At 37.0% G+C, this 20,374-nt stretch overlaps 2 protein-coding genes across 2 annotated transcripts; one reads left to right on the forward strand and one right to left on the reverse strand.

Moving 5' to 3' along the window:
• The first annotated feature begins 1,695 nt into the window (after positions 1 to 1,695).
• LOC145999995 (uncharacterized) lies at positions 1,696 to 18,792 on the forward strand. Its single transcript, XM_083137294.1, has 3 exons — positions 1,696 to 1,808; positions 15,189 to 15,370; positions 18,618 to 18,792. The coding sequence occupies exons 2-3, from the start codon at positions 15,199 to 15,201 to the stop codon at positions 18,689 to 18,691; spliced, it is 246 nt and encodes an 81-aa protein (XP_082993420.1). The 5' UTR covers positions 1,696 to 1,808; positions 15,189 to 15,198; the 3' UTR covers positions 18,692 to 18,792.
• Positions 5,369 to 9,516, reverse strand: LOC146000536 (uncharacterized). Its single transcript, XM_083138283.1, has 2 exons — positions 8,265 to 9,516; positions 5,369 to 5,472 (listed from the first exon to the last, which is right to left on the reverse strand). The coding sequence occupies exons 1-2, from the start codon at positions 9,514 to 9,516 to the stop codon at positions 5,369 to 5,371; spliced, it is 1,356 nt and encodes a 451-aa protein (XP_082994409.1).
• Positions 18,793 to 20,374: the final 1,582 nt, after the last annotated feature.

Below are 20,374 nucleotides of genomic sequence, written 5' to 3' on the forward strand. Positions count from 1 at the left end.
AAATTGATGATGGGACACACACAAAGAATACCAATGACCAAGCTGAGATTCTAACCCAGGATCTCTGCCTTAGTAGTCAAATCAAATAGTTTTTTTTTTTATTTTCGAATGTGGGTGGGGTTTACGTGTTCTTTTTTTTTGTACTCATTCATAATTTTGCAATCTTTTCCTGTTATTGACATTCTTTTTTTTTAGGAATACTGGGCCCTAAAGGGGGAGGGGTGTGACCCACACCAACCCCAACCCCCCTTGAGCAATCCACTGACTGCTACCCCAAGTGTGGATGTCACCGACCACACAGCATAACATTATGCTAAAATGGGGCATGTGCAGACTGGATCTGTTGGCTTCATACCACATGTTGACTTGTAGACCTGGGACTAACACTTTTCGTACCTGAGAAATCGCTTCAGCAAGGAAAATTTCATTTTGGTTATTTCCTTGGCTTCTCTCAAGAAAGATAAATAAAAATCTTTGCTATTCATGTCTTCCCCCTTTGATTTCAAGAAATGGCTTCATTCACTATGAAATTCTCACTAATTCTGTTGTCTACCATGTATGCCTGTAAATATGGCTGCATTATCAATTTCAGTACACTATTTTGGGTCTGAAGTCTCATAATGTTGAGGTTCATATTTTTCTGAAAATTAACACAGTAATTATTTTTTTTTCAATATTTGTTTTCTGTGTTTTTTTAAAATTATTGCTGGAGAGGCATATTTAAAACATGCACTCCTTCTCGAACGCAAAAATGTTAGATGTAGATGAGAACCATTTCTAGTGTATGGGTAGGTCTCTGTGTATTTTAAATACTTTTATTTAAGGGGATGAGGGACAATTTCGCACCAGTTGTGCATTTATTTCAATATTGTCCAAATGGGCAGTGCTGGCGTTCAGTAGAGTACAAATTTCTCTACATGTTCTAAGTGAAAGTGTTTTTTAAAGTTGATTATTAAGCTAGATACGATGTTTGAAAAATATGATGAATAAGAATTTTCAGAAACCCATGTATTTCTTATGGGGAATCAACTTCAACTTAAAGTTACGACTAATCAAATGGAAGTTTCGACTTTTCCGTCTGTCAATTACTACTTCAGTCTGTCCTTTTTCCGTTGATATATTTTTCTATGCCATCGGAAGTTTGATATGCCAATCGATAAGATATTTTATATTTTCACTCAGTGTTTATTGTTTGGATTACTACTACGGTCTAGCATACACAGGATTTTTTTTGGAGGGGGTTGAAATTGTCAAGGTCACAATATCACATAGCTGCACTGTGACCTAGGGGATGGGAAGAAGACAAAATATTTGGAATTACCATTTTGAACCTTCGTTTTAAAAGTAGATGAAAGACAAAAATGATAATCAAGGGGTTATTTTAAGGGAAGTTTGCATTTACCGATTTGATTTTTACAAAGTTCCTTCCTATATCATAGAAAAGTTTTCTATGCCTGTACTTTCATTAAAAATTATGAATTTCGAGAGGGGCTGAAGCCCTATCACCCCCTTGCGTACGCGTATGGTTCCAGGGAAGTGGGACATTGAGAAACTAATGACGAGATCACGCTTTATAATTTTTAACTGAATATAAATACAAAAACATAAAATTATGTAACGTTCGGAATGGTTCGAAACCACTATGTAGGAACGAAACCATTCCATACAGGTCGGACGCTAGTGGACAACTTGCGACATATCGTGTTCATCGTCTTTCTGTGGTTCTCATCTTTCCTTTTCGTTTCTGCTACCACCATTAACGTCTGCACAGCAATTTACGCTTTCATTATTCATTAGGAGGAAATAAAGTAAGTAAACGTGTAGTTATGGAACACTCAAAACCGATTTAATGTTGGTAGTAACTTCAAATATATATAAAAAATGTTTTAGAAATAATTGTAGCAGTTTTAGTTGCAAATAAATTGATGGCGAGTTATCGCAAGGTCTTGCAGGAGTGGATTCATGTTAAAATATAGTTGTAACATTAAAAATCTTTTTGGTAGGGATATGTATCAACAACTGTAAACCAGTATTATTACTATTTAGTTGTGTGTTCAAGGAACACTAAATGAAATTGTACAGTTATAAATTACCATAGTATGTAAAAATCGAACTTTCTATAATTGGAATGCATTTCGACGTTTTACTTCGGCACTTGCTAATTTGTTGGATTCTGTTTCCCGCTTCGATCTTCACGAAATTCTTCACTTTTTACGAAAAAGAAGGGGTTAAAGGTTATCGACATCGACTGTAGATAACATGGTTCTACTTCTGATAAAGGCACATAGTGATCCTGATCCCACTATAAACTGATGGTAACAGTTTCATGCATCGGAGACACATTTCTTCAATTTTACACAAGAAACTACTTACGGAAATGAGTTTCTCCAAGGTTTATAACCTCCGTCGATATATATTCTTCCTAAAACTTCATCCTACAATGCAGCAGAACAATAAATAATCACTTTTCATGTAATAATATTGCGCATTTTGTGAAAATCGACAACATTATGCCGTTGTTTCCAAGATGTACCTGCAGATGGCTCTAGCGTCGGAAGTCACGCGATCTCGCTAGTGGAATCAGGGTTTCCAAACGCGCGATTTTTTTCGAGAAACGCGAGGTTTTTTTTTTCTTCGAGAAACGCGCGGTTTTTTTTTTCTTCGAGAAACGCGCGGTTTTTTGTCGAGAAAGTTTTTCGATGAATTTAGGGGTGAAATGGGTGCTAATGGAACCTAACCTAACAGGCCTAACCTAACCTCGTGTGAATGGTTCGTGGGGCTACCCGTGGATGGTTTTTGGGGCTAACGTCAATGGTTTGTGGGGCTACCCGTGGATGGTTTTTGGGGCTAACATCAATGGTTTGTAGGGCTACCCGTGGATGGTTTTTGGGGCTAACGTCAATGGTTTGTGGGGCTACCCGTGCATGGTTTTTGGGGCTAACGTCAATGGTTTGTGGGGCTACCCGTGGATGGTTTTTGGGGCTTTTTACAACTTTCATGCACAATAGAGTTGGAAACATTGATATTCGAAAACAAAAGAAGCGTTACAATTCGCAAAGCAAGCGATATCGCACCGTGACGTGCTTTCCGTAGCATTAAGGAAAATGGTTTATTTTAGCAGAAAAAGTGTTTGTTTTAGTGCAAAAAGCATATTGGCACCTTCCACTATGTTCCGCAATACATAATTGGTAAGTACAAACCACGAGAAAGACAAAATATCGGATTTAAATGTGTCTCCGATGCATGAAACTGTTAATTCAACAACTGTAAACCAGTATTATTACTATTTAGTTGTGTGTTCAAGGAACACTAAATGAAATTGTACAGTTATAAATTACCATAGTATGTAAAAATCGAACTTTCTATAATTGGAATGCATTTCGACGTTTTACTTCGGCACTTGCTAATTTGTTGGATTCTGTTTCCCGCTTCGATCTTCACGAAATTCTTCACTTTTTACGAAAAAGAAGGGGTTAAAGGTTATCGACATCGACTGTAGATAACATGGTTCTACTTCTGATAGAGGCACATAGTGATCCTGATCCCACTATAAACTGCAGGTTCAGTCTCGATTAGGTGATGAAACGGTAAGAATTGACAATATAGAGAAAGTCTGTAATTTTGTTAATTTTCGGTATACTAAGTAATTTTGACCTCCTAATCACGAATCTGTTGAAAAAACCGGGGGTCACGTATGGAAATTGTACATTTTGATGAAACATCGTTCATTAGACCCAAAAACCATCTATGGGTAGCCCCACAAACCATTGACGTTAGCCTCTGTAATTTTGTTAATTTTCGGTATACTAACTAATTTTGGCCTCCTAATCACGAATCCGGTGTAAAAAAACGGGGGTCACGTCTGGAAATTGTACATTTTGATGAAATATTGTTCGTTAGTCCTAAAAACCATCCATGGGTAGCCCCACAAACCATTGACGTTAGCCCCAAAAACCATCCATGGGTAGCCCCACAAACCATTGACATTAGCCCCAAAAACCATCCATGGGTAGCCCCACAAACCATTGACGTTAGCCCCAAAAACCATCCATGGGTAGCCCCATGAACCATTCACACGAGGTTAGGTTAGGCCTGTTAGGTTAGGTTCCATTAGCACTCATTCCACCCCCTAAATTCATGGAAAAATTAGGGTTCGTTCTAAAATTGAACATCATAAATCATTTTCTTGTAAAACAATGGCGTGTTTGGACTGGAAACAATGACAGGAGATTACATTTTCATTTGTAAAACTATTCATATACACTTATATATATAAAAAAATTCAATCGGCTTTTTTTTTTTTCAAATTTCCAGACGTGACCCCTGGTTTTTTACAACAGATTCGTGATTAGGAGGCCAAAATTAGTTAGTATACCGAAAATTAACAAAATTGGAGACTTTCTCTATATTGTAAATTCGCTCCGATGGAACTGTAATGATTCCTGTCGAGTAATGCTTTTTGCAAGTTTTATATGAACTTTAGGAAGTCCTTTAAAATACTTCAAATGATGGTTGAAGGGTACTTGTCTGATAAGGCCCGAACACCTCTCACTCGTTTATTTCCTTAATTTTAGCATTGATACTTACATATTCTGCATTGCGGAAGATTCTTTAAGGTGAAGTTATGCCCTTTTCCATAAAATAGTGTCAACTTTTCATATTACAAGTCATTATTTGTCTTCCTTGTTATGCTTGGGTAACAGACAATATGGCATGCAGTCGTGCTTGTGTTTTGTCGATTTGGAGTGGGTATGCAGTGTTTCAACCTTCTTAACCGAAAAATACCTACTTTCGTGTTTATTATGTCATCATAAACCATTGACGGATAGCCCCAAAAAACATTCTCGATAGCCCCACGAACCATTGACGGATAGCCCCACGGACCATTTCCGGCAAGGTTAGGTTAGGTAAGCATAGTTAAAAAATTTTTAAAAAAATTCTCGTAAAAAAAAGGCACGTTTGGAAACACTGCAGAGACTACGTGACTTTCGATGCTCGCACCATCTGCACGTACATAATGGAAACAACGGCCTAATGTTACAGAAGATGCAAGTTCCTTACGTTAAAACTGATTATTTATTGTTCTGTAGCATTCTATGGTGAAGTTTTTAGTTTCCGCAAAAGAAAATATGTTGAAGAACCCCAACAATGATACAGAAAGTGATTTCAGTAAGTAGTTTCTCCTGTAAATTTGAAGAAATCAGTTCGGGCGATATCAGACAGTTACCGATTGAAGTAAGTGCGAAGCTTCGAGAAAGTAATTAGCACAGTTTAAAGTTGCGCAAGGCATTATTTATCACAGACATTATGACTTGAAAAATAGGTTACACAAACATCTGCATCTTGGATACATATTACTGCTGTCATTTCACTTATGGAAGACACTTAGTGCTTGAGATTTGATTCCCTTGTATGCTGAGAACCCTAAACTTGACCTGCCTAACCAAATTCCAGAAGCATTTAGGAATGTTGCTGTAATATGCATTCCCATATAATGTAATCAAAATACAGGCTAGAGTCTAGTTTACATCCTTCTTGCCTTTTGGCGGTAACCGATGGGAGTTAACAACACTGCATGCTCGTCTTTGTGTCCACTTTGTGAATGTGTGTTAAAGAAGAACAGGTTCCAAAAACTTCTAGATAGTGTAAAATACGTGCCAAATACATTTATCCCCAGTGATAATTCAGTGCATTGTTCAAAACCGTGCTAGCAGACAGCCAGTGCTCCGGCATCTCTTAGGGTAGCAGACAGCCTGCACTCTGGCAACTCTTAGGGTAAGTAAATTTTTCGTTTTACACTTTGTCACTAACCATTCACGGGAACGAGCTATGCCTACGAGGTTAGGTTAGGTTCCATTAGCACTCATTTCACCCCTAAATGTGTGCTTCATCATCGAAAAATGTCCTCAGTACGTTCAATCACGCATATCTGGGCAACATCGGTTTTTCTCGATTTTCTCCTCCAGGAAATTTTTCCTCGCCGTGGGATTTATTGAATTCCTTATACAAAACCTTTCCAACGATATATGACACGTATTCCTTAGGAAAAGGACGTAAACTAGACTCTTACCAAAATACACAAAGGCTGATTGTATAGAAACAAGGGTAAAAATTTACTATAGTTCAAACACACATAATTTCTTCGTTTAGTCAATTTTTGACATTCATACTTACTTATCTGCTTCACAGAACATTCCTTAACATGTATTGACGTTTTTTTTATCAAAGTAATTGCAATTTTTCATATTGTGAGCACTTCTTTTTCGTAGCTTTTTCGCTTGCCTCAGACACAATATGGCGCGTACACCTTCCTACATAATCGCGCGTCGTGCCTGTCTTTTGTCGATTTTCATTCGTTATGCAGTGTTTCAACCTTTGGATCCCAAGAAGTACCTGTGAACAAAGCTCATCTGATGTAATTTTTTTTAAAAAACTTTTTCGCATTTTTTTTTCGAAGGAAATTGTAGGGTCATCATTCCATGCCAAACGATCCAATGGTGGTTGCATGACCATTTTAGAAAAATTTCATTTTTAGTACATACGTTTGTACATGTTTCTAGATATCAAAACCAATGTTCAAAATAAATTATTGTCTTTAGTTCTCCTGGAGTAGACATTTTTCCAACATGGCGCATTGCTGTTTTTGCTCATTTAGCACTTTTCAGAAACCTTAATATCTCAAAAACCATTAGAGCTAGAGACTTGAAACAAAATTCATTTTGTAGCTAATGAAGTATACTTTCTATGATATTCAAGTATGTTTTGCTTAAAATTGCATCCTAAGCACGAACATTATGGTGGAAATTGTGGTAACGATATCTAAACAATTGGATTTTTAAACCCATTTTTTTCATTGAAGGGGTATAGTCTAAGGCTTGATTTTTTTTTATGTGTAGACCTGCCTACAGGGTGTCTGTAAATAAAATATCGGTGCTTAGAAATTCAACCCTTTTTTACAGCATGGGCTCAAACATGGCCGTTCATTGAATTTTGACAGTTTTCGGGGTTAAATATCTCAGATGGGTCCTCTTGTAAAATTCTGAAATTTGGCACAAAGGAAGCCTACTTACTTACTTACTCCTTGGCGCTACAGCCCTTGCAGGGCCTTGGCCTCCTCCACGACGAGCCTCCAGTTGTCTCGATCCATCGCCTTCCTCCTCCATCTCCGGACTCCCAGTCTTCTCAGGTCTCCCTCTACATCATCGAGCCATCTTTTTCTAGGTCTTCCTTTTCTTCTTCTTCCACCTGGTCCTCCTGTTAACACCTTCTTTGGCACTCTACAATCTTCCATTCGCCATACATGTCCCAGCCATCTAATTCGTCCACACTTGATCTCTGTTACAATATCTGAATTATTATATAGTTCTTGTATTTCCACGTTTGTTCTCATCCTCCAAAACTCCTCCTCTCTCACTGGCCCAAAAATTCAGCTCAAAATCTTCCGCTCCCATCTTCTTAGTAACTCTTCGTCCTTTTCCACTAACGTCCAAGTTTCTGACCCATATGTCACTACTGGGCGTACAATTGTTTTGTATATATTAATCTTGTTTTTTTCTGCTTATGTCTTTGGAAGAGAAAACTTTCTTGAGTCCCAGTGAACATCTATTGCCTGCAACTATTCTTGCCTTAATTTCCTCAGATACATTGTTTTTTTTTATTTATTATCGATCCTAGGTATTTAAAATTATCACATTTTTCAAATTCTTTGTCTCCTACCTTTTTCGTTCTTTCATTAGCTGTGGACTCTTTTCTTGATGCGAGCATGTATTTAGTCTTTTGTACATTGATTTGTAATCCTATATTCTCTGCACTCTCTTCTAATTTTTTAAATTTGTTATTTAGTTCTGTTTTGTTTCGTGATATAAGATCAATATCATCTGCATAAGCTAGGCACTGACTCATCCTGTTAAAGATTGTACCTCCTGGATTTATACTTACATGCCTAATTGCCTTTTCCAATGCTATATTGAATAACAGGGTTGACATGACATCTCCTTGTCTTACTCCTCTCTCTATTTGAAATTCTCTTGAAAGTTCTCCTTCAATCTTTACTTTACTTGTTGTATTGCTTAATGTCATTCCTGTTAATTTAACTAATTTCGTTGGTATTTTCATTTCTTTCATGATTTTTAGGAGTCTGTTTCTCTTGACGCTATCATATGCCTGTCTGAAGTCTATGAAAAGATGATGCAGGTCTATATTGTATTCATAGCATTTTTCCATTATCATTCTGATTGAGTAAATTTGATCTGTAGTTGACCTACTTCTCCTAAAACCACATTGGTATTCTCCAATCATCTTTTCAGCTAGTGGTGTAAGTCTCCTGACTAGTATCTTAGCAAATGCTTTATATGCCATATTGAGGAGTGTGATACCTCTAAAGTTTTCACATTTGGTTTTGTCTTTACTTTTATGTATTGGACATATTATTCCTCTTCCCCATTGTTCTGGCATTCTTTCTTCTTCCCATATTTGTTTGTATAGCTCTTCCAATTTATCCACTATAATGTTCCCTCCAACCTTCAATAATTCTGCATTTATATTATCGTCACCTGGGGTTTTATTGTTTGCTAGTTCTCTAATTGCTTCTTTAACCTTTTGCCTTGAAGGGGGCTTAATCAAATCTTTGTTAGTCTCTTCCATTTCCATGTCAGTTTCATCTTCCTCTTCCATCCTCAAGGGTCTTTCTTCCGCTCTGTCTCCCATATCCTTCTCTTGTTCATTCTTATCTCCATTCAAAAGTTCACTAAAGTATTCTGCCCATCTGTTCAAAATACCTTCCTTATCTCCTATCAGATTACCCTCCTTATCTTTGCAAAATGCGACTCTGGGTTGGAATCCTTTCTTCTCTTCTTTCAGTTTCAAGAAGTAATCTCTCTTTTCCTTAACTTTCCATGTCATTTCTATCTCTATTAATTTTTGCTTGTCGTACTCTCTTTTCTTTCTTCTGCACAATTTATCGGCCACTCTTCTCTTCTCTTTGAACACTTCTCTATTTCCTTTTGTATTTCTGTTTATAGTCTTTAACCTTGCGTCATTTCTTTCTTTTATAGCTTTATCACACTCCTCATCCCACCATTCGTTTCTTCTCGTTGGTTTCTTCTTACCCAGTACCTTTTCTGCAGCTTGTTGAATGCTGTCTCTTATTGCTTTCCATTTTCCCTCTATATCAGAATCTTGCCATTCCTCTTCCTTCTCTTCCAATCCCTTCTTTAATGTCTCTCTATATCTTACTCTGTACCTTTTGTCTTTTATTACCTTCGTTGTATCATATTTTTCTTGTTTCTTTCCTTTACTATTTCTATAACAGGCAATTCTTTGTCTATATTTGATTCTGACTAGAAAGTGGTCAGATCCACAGTCTGCTCCTCTGCAGCTGCTGATATCTGTTATATCTGATGCGTGTCTGTCATCTATTATCACATGATCTATCTGGTTTTTTGTCTCCCCATCTGGTGAAATCCAGGTTTCCTTCTTTATGTTCTTTCTTTGTAGCTGAGTACTTTTAACCACCATTCTTTTACTTACGGCAAAGTCTATTATACGTAGTCCATTATCGTTACTTTCATTATGTAAACTTTCTTTGCCAATTGTTTTTCTGAAAATGTCTTCTTTTCCTATTTTGGCATTTACATCTCCAATTATTAATTTTACATCATGTTGTGGTGCTGTATCGTATACGTACTCCAATTTATCATAAAACTCATCTTTGATCTCATCATCAGTCTCTTCAGTTGGTGCATAAACACAGATTGCTGTGATGTTAAACCGTCTTCCCTTGACCCTCATGGTGCATATTCTCTCATTTATTGGTGTGAAGTCTATTATAGCATTCTTCGTTTTCTTATCTACGATAAACCCTGTTCCATATTTCTTTCCGTTTCCACCACTGTTAAACACTATGTGGTTTTCTGACTTGAAAGTAGACTGTCCTTTCCATCTTGTCTCTTGCACTGCCATTATATTGATCCCATATTTCTCAGCAATTTCTTTAACTACTCTCAGTGCCCCTGGTTTCTTTAAGGTGCGTACATTCCATGTTGCGATACTAATTGTCCTTTCTTTATTGACCGTTCTCATATTCCTGGTCTGTCCTGGTCGTCTTCTTAAAAATCCATCCTTCCGAGGCTCGTCTATTGGCTTCTCAACGGGTTGTTCTTTTACAAGGTAAGGGTGTCGGCCTTACGCTCAACCCCCAACCTGGAGGGCCAGGTAATTTGTTTTCAGGGTTTTCTTCCCCTAGCCTTTGTAGATCCCTCTACAAACTACAAGGCAGTAGTCCTGGTTTTGGTCCGCCCTGGGTATTTTAATTGCCCAGTACCCACTATATCTAGTGAGCTTTCCTCTATCCGCCACCTGAGGAGGTGCCCGGTTGGAGATCAGGAACTCCGCCAGGCAAAGGAAGCCTAACTCGCAGTAAAAATCTCAACTTTTAGATTCAACTCGTTTTGGTCAATATGAGGTAACGTATGTCACCTAATTTCTGACATTGCAACGTAAGGTTAAAGTACATTCCATACTTAGAATAATGAAGTCTTTTCTTTCTCTTCTTTAAATTTGGGTTAAATAAAGCCTCAGAAAATATAGTAACATATGGTTTTAATACTTGACTTACCAGAAATTGAAATTACAAGGTATGACAATTGAAAATCTGCGAAATCTCATTGCAAAAGGTTTGATTTATTAGGTACCAATGGCCAGTTGGCCTTATATTGAGCACCAAACTTTTAAATTTGAAGAAATCCATTTCCAGGATATGGAAAACTTACCTGAATTTCACCACACATCCACGACTCGTCATATTAGGCATATACCCACAGCCGATTCCTTCTAACGAGTAGCTTACATTCACTGCCACATTTTCGACATTCCTTTCCTTTCTTCACGATCCAGTGTTCAATTAAATTAAAAATTCCACTGGATCTTCCACACCCAGTATGAATTTCACCATGCATCCACGACACGTCATGTTTCTAACTTTCGTTGCAAACACAGACAGTTTGAAACACTGGATACCCAATGAACATGAACAAAACACAATCACGACGAGTCAGGTGTACGCGCCAAAGGCTATTCTCCGTCGGAGCATGATGTTTCAACGAAGAACATGAATTTCCGCTATGATAAATTCCCACATCATACAAAACACCTTCCCTATGTTAGACAATGCCACAGGAACTAATTACGGTAAGTAGTTTCTTCTGTAAAAATGAAGAAATCTGTTTGAACTATAGTCAATTAGTACCGAAACGAGTCTCAAGCACAAAACTGCTGTGCTCCACATCTGAAATGCTCCCTGGAAAATATATATATATAAGGGAATATATGGAATGAAAAAAATATTCCCCATGAAACCTGCTGTATGTAATCACTATCACTGTGCAGTATGTGCTCAACGTCTTAAAGAGAAATTGAGTCATTTAGAAAATGCAGTTATAATTGTTGATTCAGAATTACACAGTCTGAACTAGGGCCTGTGAAATTACAGTGCTGTGCAAATTAATGTGGACAAAGAGAGAAAAATCATTTTTTCACAGTTCTTTACTCCTTATTGGAGATGTACGTAACATACACTTACACTAGTATGAATTATGTCCTCCTTTGGCTACTATTAGCTGCTTGATGAAGTTTGGCATTGATTCAACCAAATTTGAACACATAACTTTGGTATCACTGTCATGAAACCACACGTGAATCACATTGGTAATGACCATTTGTTTGGTTGAACAGTCCATTTTTGCAACACGTTTCTTCACAATACCCCATAAGTTTTCAATGGGGTTAATATCTGGTGAATTCCCTGGCCAATCTAGAATCGTTAAATTGTTGTCAGAAACAAATTTACGTACAGACGTTGATGTGTGGCAAGGAGTAAGGTCATGCTGGAAAATTTCTTGCAGTCGTTAGTAGATTTTGATTGAGTGTGAGAATTCTGCGCCTCAATATTTCAATGTATTTTGAGGAATTCATCATTCCATTCACTGGTACAAGGCCTCCAGGTCCACTGCAAGTAAAGAATCCACAAAACATTTGCTTGGGGGTGGGGTGTTTGACTGTCTGAATGCAATGTTCAGGTCGTAAAGATTCACCTGGACTTCGTCGCACAACAGAAGCTTTGTAGCCATGCACTTCAAAGTGAGACTTATCTGAGAATATTACCTTCCTCCAATCAGCTACTGTCTTATTTCTGGTATTTCCTAGCCCATTTTGGGTGTTTTGTCTTAATTTTAGCGGTCAACAATTGCTTTTTAACCGGTTTCCTGGATTTTTTTCCAACTTCAAGCAAGCGACGTCGAACAGTTGATGTATCAATACTGATCCCAGTAGAAAGCAAATCACGTTGCAGGTCCATATTTGTTTTGTATGGGTGAATTTTACTGTTTCTTAGCAGTAACGTGTCAGTTCTAGGTGTTGATTTACGTTTTCTACCACACTTTCCTTTTCGTTTTGGAGAAAAACTACCAGTTGCCCTGTAGTTTCTAATAATTTTTGACACCGCTGATTTCCCAATACCAGCCACTTCAGCAATTTGTCGCATAGTCATGGATGTGTTCTCACTCAATGTAATAATTCTAGAACATTTTCTGGGTGTTATACCCATACTGAAAACACGTAGGAACACGGAGCATAACAAATGCATGTTTACTACAGCCAAGCACTCACAGAAGTCTGTTGGTTAACAATTGGCATTGCACCACAATGACAGTAATGAAACAACAAAAATGCTTCAAACCTTGCAATTGTTGTAAACATTATCAAGTACGCATCAAAAAGTTAGCTGATACTACTAGTATAAGTGTATGTTACGTATTTATTCGATTATCTCACATAAAGAGTAAAAAACTGTAAAAAATTATTTTTCTTTCTTTGTCCGCATTAATTTGCACAGCACTGTAGCTTTTGAGCTATTTTGACCAGGATTTAAACTGGACATGTGACCATGCTGACCTAGCTTAATGATATAGTCACTCATGTTTTTTAGTTGAGTGTATCAAGCATGTATCAGCATTTTGGTGCTAGCCACCTAACCCAGTCTTGAAAATTGTGTTTTTGTAAACTTTGTAATAAAAAGGTTATGGGTTCGATCCCCCAATAGAGGAACATTGTAGAGTGGTTAAGATTCCACTTTGCTGTAGGGGTTCCAGTCTCAATGAACCTACCTGAGCATAAGTAGGCTTAAACTTTGACAACAAGATGGTCGCTCCTTTATCTCAAATTGCACTTTACACCATATTTGAACTTTTTTTGCCGTAACAAAAAAGAGAAGAATCCATTCAGAAAATATGTTCAGTAATTTAAAAAAAATGTTTTAAAGATTTTTAACATGTTTGTGAATGTTAAAAGCGTGTATTTTAAAGTCTACCAGTTTGGAAAACCTGGAAATCTAAGGGAATTTGCTTTTTCTGGTAAAAATGGAGAAATTTTTATCTTTTTCTGGAAAAATTAACATTTCTGTTCAAGAGAAACTGTAGAGCCTAATAAAGAACCCTTAAGAGGCAAGTAGCAACAATGGATAAAATTGCTAATTCAAGTGTTACTCATCCAATAGAGTCTGCAAGGTGTGACGTTCATTGCATCTGGATCTCATTGTTCCTGGTGGTGATTTGTCTATTTGTGGTATTTTTCTGTCATAACGTAGGCTCACCACCAGGTTTGGACTCAAAAATATTAGTTTCATAGTACATTTGGATTACTTTGAAACTGTTAATTCTGAATGGTTTAGTGTTAATATTTATTTTCATAACAATGAGAAATTGATTCTCTACGAATAGGAAAGTTACATTTTAAATCTGTTGTGGACAAATTATGCTTCACTTTGATGTACTGAGTATTACTGTCAGTTTTAGTCTGAGTAGATATTTTATATTAAATACAATACTAGTGTTTTGAACTCCTAACAATGTATAAATCTACTAATGGATGGTTGTTGGTGTAACCACTTTCTTGTTGCAGTTTTTTTGGGTTTTCTGTAGATACTTCTCTGCTCCAGGTAGTACACCCTGGGCTTCATTTTTGAAGATTAATAAGGCTTGGGCACTGAAACTGAAGCCAGAATAATCTTCTATAGGAATTGTGATGTCCCTTCGTCCATCCCAGCAAATCACCATTCACAAAGCAGAAAAGCAACATAAAATAACCTACTTAATTAATTCATTCATTAACAAAACAAGCAAAATATCACTTAAAAAAAGTCGTCGTCGTGACTGAAGGTACTAAATCCCTAGCAGCATAGCACTATTGCATCACCATCTCAATAACTTTAGGGTGCTTGAACACCCCAGTAAATGTTCCAGAGTTCAAACTAAGGACTACAGTGGTAGTATTAGCCCAGTCTAGTTGGCTGCACTTTTTGACTCTTGTTTGCGCCGAAGCATCTAGTTGGTTGCACGGTGCAACACCGAGTCGTCTAGTTCGTTAATTTGGAGTCAAGTAGTGTATTTGGTGTCTGCACTACCTTCAGGACCGGTGTATGTTTGGTGTATGGTCACGTGGTGCATGCTTACTAATCAAATGACCGTTTAAAGCAGCAGAGAGGCATTTGTTGAACATTCTGAACTTGAACACCGCTTTCCGTCTAGTTGGTTGCACCACCCTTACACCAACCTGACACTGGATACACCTACACTGCACCTAGTGTCAGAAAGTGCAGGCAACTAGACAGGGCTATTAACATTGCAAGTTACTAGTGAAGAATATTCAACAGAGTAATACGTTAGAGCCTAATTTTAAAATAAATAGAACTAGCAAAGAAAAGGATTTTTTGTTTTATTTGTTTCCAAATTAAGTATTAAACTGGGTTTGTTACAACCTGTCATGTTTTCCATGCTAGCAATTGGTCGACAGTTTCTGTGGCAATGAGAGACCAGGAAAACATTGTCTGCTAGGCAGCAAGGAAAAAATGGAAGCCAGAAGAGAGATGCTTATGCAGACAAAGTTGCCACTTTATAGTATAACTCCCACATGTTTTGTAAGTGTGGTGTTGTCTTAATATGCAAAACTTAATCGCAGACTGTTCCGCTTCCCCCAATGTGGCATTCAGATGGTCAACAGCGGCAATGCTGTGGGGTTTCTGCCAGGGATGCGAATGGTCGGCAAGCATTGGAAAAATGACATGTTGCACAAAATGTGGTTTAGTGATGATGATAATGTGCATAATGAAAAAAAAATGAATATTTTGTATTTTTCAGATTGTGAAAAATGGAAGCCGCTCCTAGTAGCAGTGGCAGAGCCATGAAATATCCATACACCTTTACTGCAAAGATAGCACAGTTTCCATACAAGTTTTACTTTCAGAAACAATGGGTATTCCGTTATTACATATTTGCAATAGTAGCTAGCTCCCCATTTTTCTACAAGATGCATAAAGCAGGTATGTTGGAAGATTTGTGTGGACACACTGTCCTGAAAGATATGTACTTGTAATCTGATTGTTGTATTATCTGTAATTCTTCCCCAGGATGTAATATTTAAAAGGGCAAATTAAAAAATAAAGTATATTTAGGTGACCTGCACAATTTACTAGCAAGGTGTTGAAGTTAACACAGTGTTTTTTCCCAAGCTGAAAGAATTTTATTATTAGCATGAAGTTTTGTGTTTCCATGTTGCACAATTGGATAGTTTTTTTTCCAATTCATTTTGAAGGCTCACGGCCTTCATTCACTAAGGGTATGGCAAATAAGGGGAGTGAATGTAGAATATAGAGAATATCTCCAATTTTGTTAATATTTGTCTAATCACGAATCTGTTGTTAAAATTCAGGGGTCACGTCTGGAAATCGTGAAAAAAGCTGATGTAAGTTGAGAATTTTTTTTCTTTTTAAAGCTGTATCGCATTGTTTTATGAACAAAATTTTTACTAAGCTTGCTTAACCTAACCTTACAGGTAATGGTTTGTGGGGCTACCCGTTCATAATGTAGTGATCAGAAGGCCAAAATTACTTAATGTACCAAATATTAACGAAATTCAAGATACTTTCTTACCCTAACCTTACTGGAAGAAGTTTCGTGGGGGTATCAGTTAAATCTTTTCCCAATGAGCACATATTGTAACAAAATATAAGTTTTGTAGCACTAGCTTCGTCACTGCCCAAGATGCCATTTTTCTAGAAGAACGCTCGAACAACGATGCCAAACCTACCTCAAATCAAAGTCCGCATTCCACATGCTCTTCTACCTCGTCGTTCTCACTGTCCAAGCAACAACTAATGCTCTGCAAGTAACGAAGGAACAGTGTGGCAATCCTGTAGACAGCACAACGAATGTCGAAGGTCACTTGTTCATATCATCAAACGTGGTTGTTATGTTTATGTATGGAGAATGATTGCGGTAATGAATAATGTAATTTTGCAACATATATAGACGTAAGTGTACAATTTTTACACGTGACCCCCAAATCTTAACTCCAGATACGTTACCAGGACTGCATATTTAGTGAGTATAAGAAGTAGAAAAGGAATTGGAGATATTCTCTATATTGTGCATTCATTCCAAATAAGGCAATGAGCCTTCGAAATTAATCTAAAAACTATCAAATTGTGCAACGTGGAAACATAAATCTTACGTTACGTAATACTTAAACTGCGTTTACTGCATCCATCATGAAATAATTTTTTATTTATTTATTATATGATATATGATTGTTTATACACTTTGCTAGCTGATTTTCATGCAAAAACTAAGGCAAAAATAACCAGTTTTAAACTTCCATTACCATTGATTTTCTAATTCCCTACGGGGATATTCTGTTGGAATTCCTCAAGCTAAAATTTTGAAGATAGAACACACACAAGCTAGGCTAAACACATTAAAGTTTGGCTGTCAGGCACATCAAAATTTTTCATTCGGCTATCTCATGAGCTGAATTATATAATTTGGTTAGTTTGTAGATGGTGAGTGCATAACTTTTAACAAGCTGAATGGATATAAACTGCAGACTCTTTGTCAACTTTAATTTACCATAGGATGAGTTGAGGGGGATTTTACTGTGAGATCTATCCCCCAAGGTGTAACTGAACCCCTTTTACCATTTGAAATGGTGGATGAACAAATGATTAGTGGAGCACCACACGTGTTCAAAATGCAAGCCCGCAATATGTTCCATGCATTTTGGTAAATTGACATTGGGAGATTATGCAGTTTATTATTATTCATAAAGCATTACCCTGTTACAGATCCACCCTGTACACTTATATGTGAGAAGAAAATATGCCCAAGGAATTCATTTTTGCTGTATTTGTATTATTATTATTATTATTATTATTATTGAGGCTACATAAATGCAGAATGTTGTAAATGACTGGAAATACATATGAATATTTTGGTAAATACATCCAGTTAGTCTGTATTGTGTATGGATGATCAATGTTTAATTTTTCTTACGTAGTTATTAAATATTTATTAAGAACAAAGTAAGATACTTCTGTTTTTCATTGTCAGTATTGCTACTTTTGGTATGAAGAATTCTGTATGAAACTCGAAAGTGGAATGCCTGTTCATCTTCATTTTTCTATTTCTCATGATCTTCATTTGATATATTATCTTATAATTTGAAACATGTTCAGTATCTTTATTTTCCTTAAAGTGAAAATTAATGTTGAATTTAGGGCCTCCCCGATGGTGCAGCGGTAGCAACGTCGCCTTGTAATCAAATACCCAGTGGAGGCACACAGTGGTTCGGATCCCACTTTAAACTGTAGGTCCAGGTCCGATTAGCCTTAATGTGCATAAAGTGGACTTAAAACAACAAATCAATCAATTAATGTTGAATTTGATATTCACAAATAACTTGTTCATCTTACCTGTCAGCAAAAATAAAACTTTACACTGGCATCCTCAAGGTTAAAATGGGAGTTAAAAACAGGAGTTGACAGTAGAAAGATTAAGAGCATATCCCCCTCCCCCCAATCTTCCATCCCCAACATGCTAGTAGAACTTTGAAAGTTACACAGGGTGAGTTAGAAATATGGCTACACGTTTGAAGTAAATGTAGGGTGTTACTGTACAATGTAGAGGGAAATTGTGAATAGCATATTAAACTTGAAACTTTTTTTTTTTCATTTCAGATAAGTCATGCCACTCCTGAGTTTGTAATTCGCCAAGATGGCACTGAACATGCAGCAGCAAGTTACAGTTGCAGCGTGGGCAATTGCATACCAGAGTGATTGTGAGACTGGCGAGAAGTGGTTGTAACATAACATTGTTGCCGTCGACTGGGAAAGTGGAGAAAATGGTTGCTTACATCAAATTGTTGTTAAAGTCCATTGCTGTACACGCAGCTCTCACGATCAATCTGGTATGCAATTGCTCATGCTGCTGCATGTTCCACACCATCTTGGCTAATGACATAAGCTCAGGAGTGTGACTTATCTGAAATGAAAAACTGAAGTTTCAAGTTTAATATACCTTTCACTATTTTCCTCTACATTCTACAGTAACATACTACATTTACTTCAAACATATAGCCATGTTTCTGACTCTCACTGTATTTTTGTGTGTGCTGTTTTTCCTTCTGTGTTCCTGCTCTCTGACAGGTAAGATGAAATTTAAATTGTAATTCAGAAAGAATATGAACTTGTTTCTGTCAGTAGCTTCTATTAATTCAATGCTCTCATATTGCAGTGCGTTCTCCAGGAAATTATGCAGCCTATGAAGAAGCCAAGAGGAAGGAGGCTGCAGAACACCAGGAGCACTAAATGTTCAGGGATAAAAAATTGTAGTTCAATAATCGTTCAATGTTTTTAATAGTTGAAGATCAATTTCAATGTATACTGTAAAATAAAAGAAATACATCTAATATTGTGCACTTTATTTCCTCCACTTCTGCATTAAGATTGAGTAACAGTCTGGTTCTCTTTTAATTAAGAGATTTTAGATGCTGATTGTCGTTACTTGGCATTTGTTTAAAGATATTACAAAGGGGTTTTAATATATATATATATATATATATATATATAAACACACCACAAGATTAATTGCATTATTTTTTGGAGGGGCTTGCAGAGCTGGATTCTTTATTTGGATTACTGGGGAGGTTGTCCTATCAAATCTTGAAATGTTATTTCATTTCAGATTAACACCAGTATGGTACTTTTAACAAAGCCAGTGTTAAATCCTATATACATAAAAATGGATGTATGTTTGTTCCAGCATACCTCTCGAACGCCTGGAGCAATTTCAACCAAAGTTGGTACACACATGACTTACAATCTGGAAAGAAATACTGTGGGGGTAAGACACCCCTAGGAGTGAGGGTGGAAAGGGGTGCCATGTAAAAATAATCTAAAACTACCAATATTAGTGTGGAATCCATAGTTTTCTGGGTCGCTAAGATGAATAGTGACACACTGAGTGCCGTTCAATTCAAAGTTCATCACCTATCGGGGGGGGGGAGGGGGGGTGAAAAATGTTTAAAATGACCTACATTATACCTGCCGCAAAATTAGTTTGGTATTGACGCTTCTGAAGCACGTGTTGAAATCGGGTCTATGTCACTGCGGGAGGGTGGGTTGCTGGCATGCGAACTGTAATGATATAGTGGGGGTTACGCGATATTTAAACTGGAAAGCGGCTGCGCGGCAATCACAACTTTAGACAATATTTGAAGCCTCACACTATATATTACAAGTTACAATTTGTGTCGCCCTTCTCGATCGACAGTGCAAGAGTCCACGAGCAATGCCGGCGAGAAACGCGAGACAAAGCCCTGTAATACAATATACACACAAAATAAATATATAAGCCTATGTATAAGGTCAAAAGGGTCCACCAACGAATGGCACACCGTGCTTTCTCCGTTGCGTTAATTTGTCCTCACAATTTTCTATAACACTAACTCTATTTGTCGACCGTGTCTACAATTGTCAAAATGGAACCTTGGATTTCAATCATCTCTTAGACTCGTGTCTTGCGTTTTATGCACGCATTCGTTTACTTACTACCATTTTCAAGTAAGGCAAAAGGTCAAATTGTATATGTGAATTATCAACAAGACAACTACGTTAATCAATTACTATATGTATTTCATGAACACCAAAAGCTCGTAAAAGAGTCAAAACAGAACAATCAGCGTAAGCCAACACACTATTCACATGAACGACGTGAGAGCACGTCAAATTTACAAACATGTCCTGCGTGTACAATTAATTTACAACAGTTAACGAGCATCATTTAATCATGCGTAACAAAAATGCATACGCGTATATTACTTAAATCCAATTAAACAATCCACATTAGACAATCAACAAATACTTCCCAATTATTTCCCCTGTATGTTAATTGCAGTGCAAGTCTTCATTTAGATTATTACCCTGATTTACCTTACGGCATTATTTTTGTCATTCATTAACATTAATCCAATTCTCCCGATTTAAATGCTA

Source organism: Lepisma saccharinum, chromosome 16 (genome assembly GCF_977018435.1).
Source record: "Lepisma saccharinum chromosome 16, izLepSacc3.1, whole genome shotgun sequence".
NCBI lineage: Eukaryota > Metazoa > Arthropoda > Insecta > Zygentoma > Lepismatidae > Lepisma > Lepisma saccharinum.

Coding starts and splice junctions, on each gene's coding strand:
- LOC146000536 (XM_083138283.1), bottom strand. CDS start 9,516: ATGGTGGTTAAAAGTACTCAGCTACAAAGAAAGAACATAAAGAAGGAA. Junction 5,473..8,264: donor CCAATGTGGTTTTAGGAGAA/GTAGGTCAACTA, acceptor TGCATATTACAG/CAACATTCCTAAATGCTTCT.
- LOC145999995 (XM_083137294.1), top strand. CDS start 15,199: ATGGAAGCCGCTCCTAGTAGCAGTGGCAGAGCCATGAAATATCCATAC. Junction 15,371..18,617: donor CTACAAGATGCATAAAGCAG/GTATGTTGGAAG, acceptor CTCATATTGCAG/TGCGTTCTCCAGGAAATTAT.